Below are 15,252 nucleotides of genomic sequence, written 5' to 3' on the forward strand. Positions count from 1 at the left end.
CCTATGACAGAAGGACAATAAGGGATAAAGGATTTGTGCGGCAGAAATGTAATGGGAAACCGCAGGGAAGGCGAGGGAGCAGCTTCACTCAGCAGCAGCAGCACTTCACCTCGGCAGGTCTGAGGCACCTGCTCCAGCCAGACTCTCAAGGCTGACAGGGAAAAGGGCTGTTCTCTTACAGGAGGACATGCCAAAGTGAATAAGTCCAAATTCTGGGGTGAACTTTGCTGCTGAGTGCTCCAAAGGCTGCCCTTCCCTCTGGGGTTAGCAGGACAATCCTGTTCTGTGTGGCCAGCAGGTCAAGGGATGTGATTCCAACCCTCTGCTCAGGTTAAGACCCCACCTGCAGAGCTGCCTCCAGCTCTGGGGGTTCCCAGCACAGGAAGGACATGGAGCTGCTGGACAGAGTTCAGAGGAGGCACCAAGAGAACTGGGATGGTTCAGCCTGGAGAAGAGGAAGGCTCCAGGGTGACCTAATTGTGGCCTTTCAGTACCTGAAGGGAGCTGACAGGAAGGATGGAGAGAGACTATTTACAGGGGCCTGGAGTGACAGGACATGAGGAAATGGCTTAAAACTGAGAGTAGGTTTAGATTGGATAATAGGAAGTAATTCTTTCCAGTGAGGGTGGTGAGGCATTGGCACAGGTTGCCCAGAGAAGTTGTGGATGCCCCATCCCAAGAAGCATTTTCCTATAACACGCTTTTCTCCGTGTGGCAATTAAGTTTATTTCAGCTTTAACCATCCCAGATGTGCAATTTTATTTTTTTTCCTCCCTCCCCACCTCTCCTTAGGAAAGGAAAGAGCCATCACCCATCTGGCTGCCTACAACTCCATGCACAAAGGGCAAGTGCTGTGTCTGGGTGCTGCTCTGCCCCTGCCCAGGAGCAGGAGGTTTTAAGCTCAAATTTAACACAATCTACTCAGTTTCTTGATAGCTGTGGCCTGTTCTTTCGCTGTTTCCTAGCACAAGCGCTGCTGGGATATTTCCACTGACAGTGCTTGCTCCCAAAGGAGACGCTGTCCAGGTAATGCACGAGATCTTTCCCCACCTGCTCATTAAGGTGAAGGTGGGCACGGGAGGGAGCTGCAGCTTTGAGCCTTAGCTGTGATCAGTTTGATCCTGTCCCTGATTTCCTGCTTTAACATAACCAAGATGATGTGCTAATGCTCACCAGGGGGTGGAAGGAGGGGCAAAGATGGATCTGTGACTGCTTGGGAGACGCAGGGGAGAGAGAACATGCCAGGAATGCCCAGGAGGAAGCTCATAATTGTGGCGTTTGGATGGAATTTGAAGAATATGGCCTGGGGCCAGACCCTGAATGAGGGGATAAAAAGAAATATTCAACAGCAGCCCAATGGCTGAGTGAGGCTGGGGCCCCGTGGGAAGAAAATAGGATGTGATCACAACATGAGAAATTGCATCGTAATTCAGCCGCGGAGAGCGGGGGAGATGAGGGGATTGGAAGTTGCACTGACGCTCTTTCACATTTTGGTTTTTGCCACGCTAATTTTCTTTACCTGAGGGATGTAACATAAAATACAGAGCTTTCCTTTGGTTGTTCCTGTCGGAAGCAGAAGGGGAGATGCTAAAGATCATGTCTTAGATCCGATATTTAACCAGCAAATTAATATAAACTCTATTTGTGACATGAGATTAAATTTTAAAGCGCTTTTGATTGTTTAAAGCTCCTTGGTGGCAGTGGCAAATGTCTTGTAGCTGATTAAAACCTGGTAGGAGTGGTAGCAGTGCCAGGACTCGGCTTTGAACTTGTCTGGACTAGGACTGTCAGGGCAGAGTAAGAAATTACTGGTCAAGATCCTACAGGTCAAGGAGATGGTAAACAAATTCACTGAAGAGGAGGAAACACATCAGGAAAACATAAATGCAAAAGCATCTATGTATATCTGGTGTTCAGTGTCTGGAGTAGAAGGTACATCTGTATGCAAATGCTGAGGGCTGAGTACTTTAGGAAGTGAGATATTCCAGCACTTTTTAATCACCCTACAGCCCGTGGCTGTGCTCTCCTGGGCACTGTGAGTGTCCCTGGAAAATGCCAAGCATGTCTGGACATGCTGACTTTTTCCTTGGCTGGCTGTTGGAGTTACTGACCCAAAGAGGACGTGGCTGTGTGCTCTCTCAGCATCCTGGCTGTGCCCTGAGACAAAGCTCACTAAGGCAGTGGAATTAAACACTGCCGTGGGCTTTAGCCCACACCTCTGTTAGAATCACAGGGCTTTGAGGGTGCTGAACATGCCTCAGAACTCCAGCTCAGAAAGGGCTTTGTGCTGTGCAGCATTTGTATTTCTGAAGTACCAAAGTTCTTTCTCACAACCCCCTGCATTATTTAGCTCTTTGCTTTGCTGCCTTCATGCAAGGAAGACTGTTATAATTCTGTCACATGGCATTTAAAATATTTTGGAAATGGCCTCAAGTTGTGCCAGGGAAAGTTTATCATGAATGGTTTGGGTTGGAAGGGACTTTAAAAGCTCATTCAGTGTCTACCCCTGCCATGGGCAGGGACACCTTCCACTATTCCAGGTTGCTCCAAACCCCATCCAGCCTGGCCTTGGACACTTCCAGGGATCCAGGGGCAGCCACAGATTCTCTGGGCAGCCTGTGCCAGGGCCTCCCTACCCTCAGAGGGAAGAATTCCTTCCTAATATCCAATCTAGCTCTGCCCTCCTGCTTAAGGCCATTCCCTGTTACTCCATGCCTATGTGACAAGTCTTTCTCCAGGAAAGGCTGCCTTGGGGCTTGTCCTTCTCCAGTCTCCTTGTAAGCCCCCTTTAGATACTGGGAGGATCTAGGACAGATTGGATATTAGGAAATATTTCTTCATGGAAAGGGTTATCAGTCCTTGGCACAGGAATCTCCATCCCTGGGGGGGATTTAAAAACCATGTGGATATGGCACTTGGGAACATGGGTTAGTGGTGGCCTTGGCAGTGCTGGGGGAACAGTTGGACTCGATGATTTTTCCAGCCTAGACAATTCTATGATTTATAGTTACAGCCAGGAAAACCTCACCACATACAACTGTGCAACAGTAGCCTGGGTAACTTCCTTAAGAACCAACCCAGACTTGTGTTTGTGAAGGGCTGGGTTAGCCCAGCCATAAATCCTGTGCTGAGCACAGCTACAGCCTGATTACAGCTAACTGAGCCCAGCAGCATCAGTGTCCAGTGGGAGCCCCTTTCCAGCACCACCACCTCGCTCAGAAGCAGAGCTGCATTTGTGTTTCTGTCATGTGGTGTGAGATGGGTATCATGTTTATGTGGATTTGCTGTTCGGTGTTGGCAATGCAAAGAGGGAAATGCTAAAGAGTCCCCTCTCTGTTGAAATTAAACTGAGTTAAAACAGTTGGATCACAAGGATTTTCCAGCTATACTCAGCCACGATTCAGAGGCTTGGTAAGAATGACAAACTCTGAGATAACTCTCAGGAAGAGGTCAAGCACTACTTCTGTGTTTGGTTGGTTGGTTTGTTTGTTTGTTTGTTTTTCCCCTATTTTTTCCCCCCCTTCTAAACACTGCAATTTAGATAACTATCCATTACTTTGTGAACTCCCCTGAACTGATTCCACAGCAGTGTAAGGTAGGATTTGTGCTGTTACAAGCCAAGTCCTTCACTGGATTCACCAGGGACCCCTGACCAAGCTTTCCTCACACTTGTGCCTGCTGGAGTCTGAGCTGGGTGTGTGTCCTTGGATCCAGCCCCCAGACAGTCTCTGCTGTACCCTTGGGAATGTTCTCTATTCCTTTCCCCTCACCTTTCTCTCCTGAGCCAAGGAGCATGCAAAAGGAAGCTGCGGGGCTGGAAAGCAGTGGAATTCGTGGTGATTATTTGGCCGAGGCTGCAAATGTGTTTGAGGCAGGAGGCTGGGTTAGAGGAGAAAAGAAGGCTCAGGGGAGACTTTATTGCCTTCTGTAGCTACCTGGAGGAGCTGTGGTGAGGTGGGGGTCAGCCTCTTTTCCCAGGCAGCCAGCTCTAGGGCAAGGGGAAATGGCCTCAACTGGAGGCAGAGGAGGTTAGATGTGATATTAAAAAAAAAATCCTTCACTAAAATAGCGGTTAAGCATTGGAACAGGGTGCTGCCAGGGATGGTGGAGTCACCACAGCTGGAAGTGTTCAGAAAACAAGTAGACGTGGCACCCCACAATATGGTTTAGAGGGCATGGTGGTGGCTGAAGGTTGGACTTGATGATCTTGGAGGTGTTTTCTAGTCTTTATGATTCTGTGAAACCCAAGGTGGAGGTGACGAGGAGAGCTGCTCTAGTTCTGAGGCTTGGAAGTACAAGGGGTTTTACCTGGCAATGAGTTGGGAGTTTGGAAAGATGATACTGAGCAAAAGAAACAGGAGGTTTTGATGCTGAGTAGGAGGACCACGGGAAAGAAGCCAGGAGAGGCTTTGCTCACAACCTGCTGGGACAGCAGTTTGGATATGGCCAGGTTTGACCAGGTCAGAGCTTAGATGTGAAGGAGAGGAGCCGAAGGAGGTAGAAATTAACCCCTGAACTGCTTTTTAATTTTTTTCTTTCTCTAATGTACTTTTGCTTATTCAGCTTGAGCAAGCCACAACCAGCTCAGAACAGGGAATAAGAGCCTCCCCGAACTGAGCTGTGCCCAGGGCTCTGTGCTGCTGGAGCTGGAGGATAATGCTGTGGGAGATGCTCCCGTTCAGCTCCCAGCACTACAGCACAGCAACAATAATAATTCTTGCTTAATGTGGGGGCTTGGACTCTTGAGTTACGTTCCCGGAGGAATGAGTAGGGCTCCTCGCAGGCACTTTGATCCAGTGTGCCATCCCCGGTGTCTTCTTACCACAAGCAAACTCGGGAAGCTTTGCACGAGGGAAGAAAAAAAAAAAAAACCAAAACAAAACCCCGATGCGCGGATGGGTCTGTAAGCGAGGGACCTTCCGAGCAGAGGGAATAAATAACGCTGCTCTTTGCCTAACTCTGCTGCTGTCGCGGTGGCTCCGGGGGGACGAGTCCCGCCTGCCCCCCCGCTAGAACCGGCCCTGCCTCCCCCTGGCCCCGCCGGAGCTCGGGGTGCTTTTATACCCCCTTCCCTGGGGTTACTCACGCCTGGGACATGCTGGGCAGGGACCCCCAGGGCAGGACCCCGACACCGATCCCAATCCGAGGCTGGTGCTGGTCCCAGTCCCGGGGCCGGGCCCGCTCCGGGCGCCGCCGCCGCCGTTACCGCGGAGACGGAGCGGGAGGAGCGATCGCTGCCCGGCCCTACCGCGGGGCTTGTCCGGCCACAAAAAGGACTTTTAGCTTTCCCCCCGCACCGCTTTATTCCCTTCCTCTCCCCCGCTCCCCATGGAATCACGGAACGGTTTGGGTTGGAAGGGAAACTCGAAGGCCATCCCGTCCTGCCCACCCTGCCATGGACAGGGACATCTTCCACTAGACCAGGGTTACTCCAAGCCCCCCCGCGTCCAGCCTGGCCTTGGACAATTCCAAGGATGGATTTCTTCCGTATATCTGACCTAAATCGCTCTCTTTTAGGTTAAACACCCTTTCCCTGCCTTGATAGTTTCGGGTTTTTTTCCCCTTTATTTTCGTTGTGTGTTCCCCCCTCTCACCCCCCAGTAGTTTCCTTCTCCACCCCCTTTATTTCCCTTTTCCTATGTTTTCCTTTCCCCTCCTTCCTTATATTTTTCCTTTCTTCCCCCTTTCCTACATTCTCATTTCTCCCCTTTCCTATATTTTCCTTTTTTACCCCTTTCATATATTTTCTTTTTTTCCCTTTCCCCTGCCTCTTGGATATTTTCTTTCTTCCCTTTTACCCCCACCCCCCAATCCCTTTATTTCCTTTTCCCTCCCAGGGGCTTGTCCCAGTTGCATTCACATTTTTCCTCCTTTCTGCCCAGCCCCCCGCTTCATTTCTTTCCCACAAGTACATATTGAGGCAACCCTCTGGTGGTTTTCCATTCCCTTACCACTTAAAAACCAGTTTAGTATTATTTTTTTCCCCTTATAACTGCTGGCAACCTGCCTCATGCGCTGTGTTTCCTCCATCATTTGTATCCCCAATCTGAGCACATCTGTGCACCAAGGGTGGCTGGGAAATGACCACTGGGGCTGGGGACATCTGTCTGCATCCCACAGTCATCACTCCTAGCAGGATTTGCTCAGGTTTTTTTTTGCTCCTTAAAGCAAGCAAACAAATAAATAAATATATATAAAACACATAAGTGTGTGTATAAAAATATAAGTATAAATAAATAAACATAGATAGATATATGACAAAAAATCAGGAATGGACGAAATGGGAATTTCTGAGCCCTGGTTTTGGTAGGAGGCTGGTTTTGGGGGTGGTAGAGCTGTTTCACCTCCTTGTGAGCTATGTCTAGCTGGCAGGCAAGTTGGGATATTAAAATAGAATTGTTTTAATTTATTGCTTGTGTGCAGAGTGAGAAGCACCTGTTGCAGAACATCCAAAGGGTCCTTCTTTAAAAGGGGAAAAAATCAAAGCTACTGAGACAGGATTCCAGCACAGTTTTTTTGGGGGGAAATGCACTCCTCTCAGAGCCAGTGGAGAAGGGAAAAATCAAATTTTTGAAATATCAAATTTTTGAAATAAAGTTCCTGGCCCCTCTGGTTTTGGGGGAAAAGCTTGAAAATGCAAATCTTGAAGAGATAATCAAGATCATAATAAAAAGCATGTAAGACATTATTTTTCTGATGCCCATCATGTAATTTCTTTAAGTGTATTGGATCAGTGGGCTTTTTTTTTTCTTTGAGTACTTGTTGCATTTTCTTTGGGCTGAGTTTATACAATCAGCTTGTAACTTGCCATATTAATGTGAAAGGGGTTATTCCTACTTTTATTCTGTAATGTACTGCTCAAAAGTAACTTCTGAAATTAATAGCTATTAACCTACTGCATGTGTTTGTGATAAAGAAGTAGGAAGCTTTCTAAAGGAATCAAAATGAGAACACCAAAATGACTTGATATGATGTGAACGTTAATTATTAATCTGAATTTATTGCTCTCTGTTAGCACAGTGCCACAGTGCACAAGATTATCTTTGTTGTGCTGGAAGCTGCATTAATGCAGCTTTTATTCCATTAATGATGGAATAATGCCCATTGCTCACTTCCCCACCTGGCTTCTTCACTCCCCCCCAAAAAACTGGAAGACAGCAAATATCTTCCTTTTAAAAATGGGAAATTAAGCTACAAAGAAGTGATGTGTGAGAGTGTGCAGGGAGGCTGTGCATGGGCAGAGGGGATTTTCATTTTCATTTCTTTGTAGGGAACTTGGAAAAAAAAAGAGTTGTGTTGCTGAGAAAAGTCGTGCAGTAAAATTAATTATGAAATAAGTAGAGGAGATTTTTTTTTCATGGGAAAGGAGCTTGTTTTGTAGCTGAAATAGAAATCATGTGTGACTGAGAGTAAGTAATTGGTTTAGATTAAGACAATAGAGATTTATAAACAGAGAAACTGTGGAGTGGGAGATGTTCTGGTTTGCTGTAGGTGTCAGCAGTTGCATTCCAGTTGAATCCTTGAGCTTTTGGGTAATTTGAAGTGAGGGGGCACGGGGCTGCCTGGGCTATTTAACTGTGCTGTCCTCAAATCACTGCCTGGGACATGAATTCCTGCTGTGGCTGCACTTCAGGTTTGGCTCAGCTGCTCTCCATCCCCATCTCCTGCTTTCTTCTCCTTTTCTTTGTCTCCCTTCTTGTCTCTTCCCTTGGAGGCCAATCCATGCTGGCTTGTATCAAAAACAGTGTCCAGCAGGACCAGGGGAGTGATTGTCCCACTGCTGGGGCCCCTCCAGGGCTGTGCCCAGTTCTGGCCCCTCAAAACAAGAAGGACATTGAGGGACTGGAGCAGCAGGAGCAGCTGAGGGAGCTGGGGGGGCTCAGCCTGGAGAAAAGGAGGCTCAGGGGGGACCTTCTGGCTCTGCAACTACCTGACAGGAGGGGGGAGCCAGGGGGGGTCAGGCTCTGCTCCCAGGGAACAAGGGACAGGATAAGAGGAAATAGCTCAAGTTGTGCCAGGGGAGGTTCAGGTTGGACATCAGGAGGAATTTCTCCACTGAAAGGGTGGTCAGGCCTTGGCAGGGGCTGCCCAGGGTGGTGGTGGAGTCTCCATCCCTGGAGTGTCCAAGGAAGGACTGGACATGTCACTCAGTGCTCTGGGCTGGGTGACGAGGTGGGGATCAGTCAAAGGTTGGACTTGATGATCTTTGGGGGGTCTTTTCCAACCTCCTTGACTCTGTGATCCTATGATCACTGCAGCCTGAAGTGCAGCTGAGGTCCAGCAGACCATCAATGGTCAGTCAACACCGTGAATTATCTCAATCTTTCCATTATGGGATCACATGTCTCCAATAATCCCTACAGGCAGCAAGCCATCTGAGGTCTCTAGGTACCAGCAGAGATTAAAAGGGATTTGTAGTTGTTATTGCACGCATTGCACATTTTTTGTACAGCATCACTAGCAACTTCCTCATCCGGATCATGTTGCATTTAAAAAATAAGACCGTGTTATTTAATCTTTCCAGCAGGAATAGGTGATGGGTTTTATATGGCCTGTTCTTTTTGGCATGTGTAATTGCTTTTAGGCTCTTGCAAACACGAGCTTAAAAGTTCTGCTGCCTTGGAAACTGGGTGCCATCATCTTTCAGAAAAGTCTTTTATTACAAGCTTAAGAGGGGACTTGTGAGCTTACAAGGGGATAATTTGTAAAACTGGAGGGTCTTGTTCCTCTCACCATGGGTCCTTGGCAAAGAGCTTAGTGCACCTGTCTGTTATTGAGCAGGGCTTAAGTAAAGCAAGGAACATAATGGGAATTATGTTCTGCCTTTGCAACTTGGATTTCAAAGCACTGGGTTGTCCCTCAGGGCACAGGGTGGAAGGTGGAGTGGAGTTTTCGTGAGTGTTGCTGGCCCAGAGAACAGGCAAAGGGCTCCTCACCACGTGGGATGGATGAGCTGAGGCTTCAGGACACCACTTGGGAGTCAAGGATTCTGTCTCTTGTGTGGCCATGGGGACAGGTGTGAGATCTGTGCTGGGGCGGCCTCACCTTGAGTCCCGAGGGTGGTTTTGGGTCCCACAGTATAAGAAGTATTAAATATTAGAGATTTATTAAGTATATATTAGACTATATTAGAGAGTATCCAAAGGAGGGACACAAAGGTGGTGAAGGGCCCAGAGGGGCCATACAAGGACCAGCTGAGGGCAGCTGGGCTTGTTCAGCCTGGAGAAAAGGAGGCTCAGGGGGACCTTCTGGCTCTGCAACTACCTGGCAGGAGGGGGAGCTGGGGGTGGGGGTGTCAGGCTCTGCTCCCAGGGAACAAGGGACAGGATAAGAGGAAATGGCCTCAAGTTGTGCCAGGGGAGGTTCAGGTTGGACATCCGGAGGAATTTCTGCCTGGAAAGGGTGGTCAGGCCTTGGCAGGGGCTGCCCAGGGTGGTGGTGGAGTCCCCATCCCTGGAGGTGTCCAAGGAAGGACTGGACATGTCACTCAGTGCTCTGGGCTGGGTGACGAGGTGGGGATCAGTCAAAGGTTGGACTTGATGATCTTTGGGGGGTCTTTTCCAACCTCCATGACTCTGTGATCCTATGATCACTGCAGCCTGAAGTGCAGCTGAGGTCCAGCAGACCATCAATGGTCAGTCAACACCGTGAATTATCTCAATCTTTCCATTATGGGATCACATGTCTCCAATAATCCCTACAGGCAGCAAGCCATCTGAGGTCTCTAGGTACCAGCAGAGATTAAAAGGGATTTGTAGTTGTTATTCCATGCATTGCACATTTTTTGTACAGCATCACTAGCAACTTCCTCATCCGGATCATGTTGCATTAAAAAATAAGACCGTGTTATTTAATCTTTCCAGCAGGAATAGGTGATGGGTTTTATATGGCCTGTTCCTTTTGGCATGTGTAATTGCTTTTAGGCTCTTGCAAACACGAGCTTAAAAGTTCTGCTGCCTTGGAAACTGGGTGCCATCATCTTTCAGAAAAGTCTTTTATTACAAGCTTAAGAGGGGACTTGCGAGCTTACAAGGGGATAATTTGTAAAACTGGAGGGTCTTGTTCCTCTCACCATGGGTCCTTGGCAAAGAGCTTAGTGCACCTGTCTGTGCAGGGTTTAAGTAAAGCAAGGAACATAATGGGAATTATGTTCTGCCTTTGCAACTTGGATTTCAAAGCACTTACTGAGAGGTCTGGGTTGTCCCTCAGGGCACAGGGTGGAAGGTGGAGTGGAGTTTTCGTGAGTGTTGCTGGCCCAGAGAACAGGCAAAGGGCTCCTCACCATGTGGGGTGGATGAGCTGAGGCTTCAGGACACCACTTGGGAGTCAAGGATTCTGTCTCTTGTGTGGCCACGGGGACAGGTGTGAGATCTGTGCTGGGGTGGCCTCACCTTGAGTCCCAAGGGTGGTTTTGGGTCCCACAGTATAAGAAGTATTGTATATTAGAGATTTATTAGGTATATATTAGACTATATTAGAGAGTATCCAAAGGAGGGACACAAATGTGGTGAAGGGCCCAGAGGGGCCATACAAGGACCAGCTGAGGGCACTTGGCTTGTTCAGCCTGGAGGAGACTGAGGGGAGACCTCACTGGGTCTGCAGTTTCCTTTTGAAGAGAGCCTGAGGGACATGGTGGGATTCTTGGGGTTCTGAGTCCTGTTCAGGGCCAGGAGTTGGACTCAATCCCGGTGGGTCCCTTCCAACTCAGGATATTCTGTGATTCCATGATCTCTCACTGACATGAGGGGTCATGGAAGGGCCTGTTTGTGTGCTGCTAATGAACTGGATGAAGCTGGGCTGGTGGAGGAGTGCCAGGAGGGTCGATTTTGCTGGATGTCTCACACTGAAAAAAAACCCCTTGCTCCACCACCCTACCCTGGAGCACCAGTGTTCCTCTTATCCTAGAGGGCTCAACACAGGAGCTCTCCCACGAGGCACAGTGGCTGTCACCGCACTTGCAGCAGGACAATTGTCCCCACATGTCCCCAGACACAGCAAACCTCTGTGTCCAGCAGAGTGAGAAGTTGGGCTCCCTGGAACCCCCTCTCCTCCGGCTGAACAACCGCAGCTGTCCCAGCCTGTCTGTGTAGCAGAGGTGCTCCATCCCTCAGCTCATTACTTCCTTGCAGATGGGTGTTTGGTTTTCCTTTAGGCCTGGATGGGAGCGTGGAAAGGAGCTCTGGGTGGCTCTTTGCTGCAGACTGGGGGGGAACTTGGGTCAGCCTTGTGGCCCCCATGGTGTCTTCCAGCTCGGGCTGGCTCTGCCAGCTGGGCTGCACTGACCACTTCCTTCAGCCCTGTGATCAGTGGCTGAGCTCTTTTGCCAGTGAACAGAACTGCCAATTCTGCTTCAAGGCTGAGTGAAGGGGATTTGTCGGCGGTCAGGTCTGTGAGACTTTGATACAGCAGCCTGTTCATCAGGCCCGAGCGTGGTACATGGAGGAGGAGGATTGCAGCAGAATTAGGAGGTATAGAGTTCAAATCTAATTTGAAGGATTTTTCCCTCTGTCCCTTAAATGTGGGAAATGTTCCTGTGGCTTCAGGTATAAAGTGTCACACTTCATAAGGAGCGTGCCTTTTAAATCTCAGCCAGGTATTAAATGCTGAGCCACACTCCACTTCCCTTTTGTTAAAAAGGAAAAAACCCCAAATCATCTCTCCTGAAAGAATGTTGTTTGATAAAATTAAAGCTTTCTAAAGAAGCTGCTTCAAACAGTGTCAGCTCTGGGATGGTCACGAATCATCAGGGTGTGTATTGATTTTGTTCTGTATTAACAACTGTTCATCAGCATTCTGGTATTTAATTATCTAGGATGCTGTTCTTAAAGATGCCGACCAGCATCAGTCAAACAGTCAAAACAGATTGGCAACACACACCCAAATGCTTTTTTGGTGAGAAAGAAACAGAAAAAGGGATTGGACTCAGGCTGCTGGCAATTATCCCAGTAATTTGTTAGCAGAGGTTTTAATTGAACGTTTGGCTCCAGCCAGTGAATTTTTAATTTATTAAACACAAAGGCTGTGTCAAGCTTTAGTCACTTAGGGGGGCAAAGTTCGCTTCTATATTATCCTGCAAAACAAATATTGGAAATAAGTAGCATTTCTGTGGTTGTGTGATGTGAAGATGTGTTCAGTAGTGGCATGTGGAATGGCACTTCTGGACAGACCCATTTCAGTTCTCTTAAGATGCACAATTCTTCTGACCACTTCCTCACTTCATAGGCTCACCAGTCTCAAATATTATTTATGCTTTTCTCATGATTTTGATGGACAAATTACAAAGTTTGACCATTAATACTGACATTAATACTGTGATGCTGAGGATGACCAGGGTACAGAAGACCCCAGAGGAAGGGGCAGTGGAAGCAGCTCAGCCCTTCAGAGGTCAAGTCTGGATCTGGAAGATGCCCTTCCAGACCTGCTGTCTGACTGAAGGGAAGCATTGGAGCTCTGGGACTGGATGTGTTTAAAGCTGCCAACTGAGAGTGACTTGGGACTCTGGGAGAAGGGGGTGTTTGCCATCTGCTTTAGCAGTTCATTCCCCAGAAAAGGAGGAATTCATCTGCTGTTCGTGCACGTAGGCAGTTGTTTCATTGTGTTTTGTTATGTTTTCCCTCCCACTCTCCAGTAAAACACCTGTTGAGTTAATCCCCTTTGACTCAGCTCAAAAGCAAGGAAGTCAAACTCCACGAGAGGCTGAACATTTCTGTGGGGGAGCTCTAGCTGGTGTGTTTTGAAGGCTTCCAGAAGTGAAACTATTAAAGCAAGGAAGGGGGGGATGCTTAATTTTGCTGGACATAGGGATGACTTGAATTACAAAGTATTAGTCCGGAAGGAGGAGATATCTTGGAGCTTGCCAAGTTGTTCTTAAGGATGGTGAGAAACATTTTAGAGCTTCCATTTTAGGGCATCTCCAATGACTTCGAATTAATTTCATAAAAAAAAAAAAATAGAATCCTATTACTGAGTTGGATGTGTCCTACTTGATTTTCACTGAAAAGTTAAAAGCAAGCGGATCAAAACATCAGCAGAGAGTAACCCCAAAATACAGTGACTTTGTAGGGAGCCACAAGCCACCAGCAGCTGAAATTTGGTGGCAGCCTTTGGCTCTGCAGATGTGCTTGGTGCACTGTGCAGGGAAAGAAGTTCCTCCAGAGGGGGACCCTCTGTGTCCTCTCTAAGCTTTGGAAGAGCCTCTCATGCTCTGCCGCCCCTTGGGATCCAACCTTAAGCGCTGAAGGATAGGATGGGTGAGCAGTTTCCCCCATCCCTCCCCTGTAATTGCCCATGTCTGTGTGATCAGGCTCTGGGGGACGTTATTTCCAGTCTGTGGTGACTCAGTTTCCCTCGGGGGTGTCCCAGGATGAGTCAGGTTTAACTGACACGGTTGCACCAACGAAGCAAAACCGGTAAGTTATGCCCAGCTAATTCACTGACTGCAGCAAGAGCTCAAAGTTTGGTTAATGGCATCCTACCTCGAGCTCGAGGAACAATGCAAGCCCAGTGCCTGCCTTCCACGTTGCACGTGCGTCACTTCTCTGTGGAAACGAGTGAGAAACTTCGCCTTTATTTTTTTTTTTCACCTCCTCCTCCCGGTTCAGCTTCTCGTGCTATAAATAAACAGCACAGTGTGAGAGAAAAATGAATAACAAGGGGCTGTATAGCTTTTTAGGTGCCCTGTGGCAGGATGTTTTCTTGATTATCCTGTTTCTTGTAAACACGGCGATGGCTTTTGTAGCCCAGATGTGGAGGCAGCCCTGGTTCATTGTTCGAACACCTGCTGTCCTTTCAAATGGACCCACTGCAGCCCATTGATAAAATTCAGACTCAGAAACCTGCAGCACCAGGCTGAGCTCCTGTAGATAGCTCAAAAAAAAAAAAAATATCCTTGAGGATCTGACATCCGCCCTGTTGGGATTTTTTTTTCCTCTATTATATTTGATTGGGAGGGGAAGGGAAGCTTAAGATTATTTTTTTCCCCTGCTCTTGTTCTTACAATAGCGATAAAAACAATACTCCCTGGCTTTGGAGGTGGTAAACTGTGAGAAATAACAACAATGGCTCACTTTGTGATTGTGCAGCCAAATTTATGAATGAAACTGGTGGCTGCAGTTTAATTTCCAGGCCTGTCTCTGCTTTTGGTGTGATGGAATGAAAAAAAAAAAGGTCAGAGAAGGAACAACTCATAACTGGTGCGGCTTTGTTGCTGGGAGTGAGCACAGGGAAACATTTTGTCTGAGCTGGAGGAGGGTAGCAGGGGGTTTTTCTGCTTCCTGCATCAAGATCAAAGTACAAAACAGGTGAATTTGCTCAGTTAAACAGTGGCTTTGCAGCATTTTCTTTATTTGGCACTAGTGTGTGGTGGTGTAACACCTTAGAGACAGCAGGTACAGCTCTCCCCAGGTTGGCCATGTAGGGTAATTGAAGCTGGGACAGGTCTGCTTTATGAGGTGCACAACAATGCCACAGGGTCTGTGAAGAAAGGGGTAAAACGTAGACCAAAATGCATCCAGTACACTTGTTTCTGCAGATGAAGGTCAGCTATGTGCCTTCTATGCACCTGACTGTTTCTTTGCTTGGGACTTGAGAGCTAAAACTGCTTTTTGGGGAGGTCTGTTTGGGAGAACAGGCTCTGGAGTGAGAGAGCTCAGAGTTGAGGTGCTCAGTCAGGGCAATAAGTGTTTAACAGCTTTTTCTCAGGTGGGAGACTTGTTCTGCACAGCGTTTGGAGCAGGAGAGGTTCTTGTGGTGAGGTCTCTCGCGTCCCTCCCTGCTCCTCACGCGTGTCCCACCTGTGCCTTTGGCTGCAGAGCTGGGGAGACATACAGTGATTCATTTCCTGCTGCTCTGAGCAGACAGTCTGCAAAGCTCCCTCCCAGCCCAAGAGACTGTGCCTCAAAGGCGCTTGATGGGTCAGAGACTTTCTCCCCCACCCTTGAAAATGAGGTCTGGGACTGGGAAGGAATCACTCCAGATCCAAAATAATCATTTTTACCCCAGATAGGTGAAACCTGCGTGTGCTGTGACTTCACCCTGCTCCACCAGATGTGGCCATTCCCAGGGCAGGATTGGAAGGGCTCCTTGTTCGGAGCGTCCCACGTGTCCTCCAGCACTCCAGTCCCAGGAGAGAGAGGACCACGCTCCCCAACAGCCGATCTAATCCTGTTGCTCTCCATCCTCGGCCCAGTGAGTGGGATCGGGGGAAGGGAAGCACCAAGGATAAGCATTCCCTTTGCACCTGGCTTTCCTGGA

The 15,252-nt window shown here is 48.2% G+C and overlaps 1 protein-coding gene across 1 annotated transcript in view; it reads right to left on the minus strand.

Moving 5' to 3' along the window:
- IQCA1 (IQ motif containing with AAA domain 1) overlaps window positions 1-5,143 on the minus strand; it is a 97,634-nt gene extending 92,491 nt beyond the window's left edge. The window contains exon 1 of the mRNA XM_050340538.1: window positions 5,087-5,143. Within this exon, the coding sequence (XP_050196495.1) occupies window positions 5,087-5,097 (11 nt within the window). The 5' untranslated portion in view covers window positions 5,098-5,143. The remainder of the gene's footprint in view (window positions 1-5,086) is intronic.
- Window positions 5,144-15,252: the final 10,109 nt, after the last annotated feature.

The sequence above is a fragment of the Myiozetetes cayanensis genome, unplaced genomic scaffold (assembly GCF_022539395.1).
Source record: "Myiozetetes cayanensis isolate MyiCay16 unplaced genomic scaffold, myiCay2020 scf9, whole genome shotgun sequence".
NCBI lineage: Eukaryota > Metazoa > Chordata > Aves > Passeriformes > Tyrannidae > Myiozetetes > Myiozetetes cayanensis.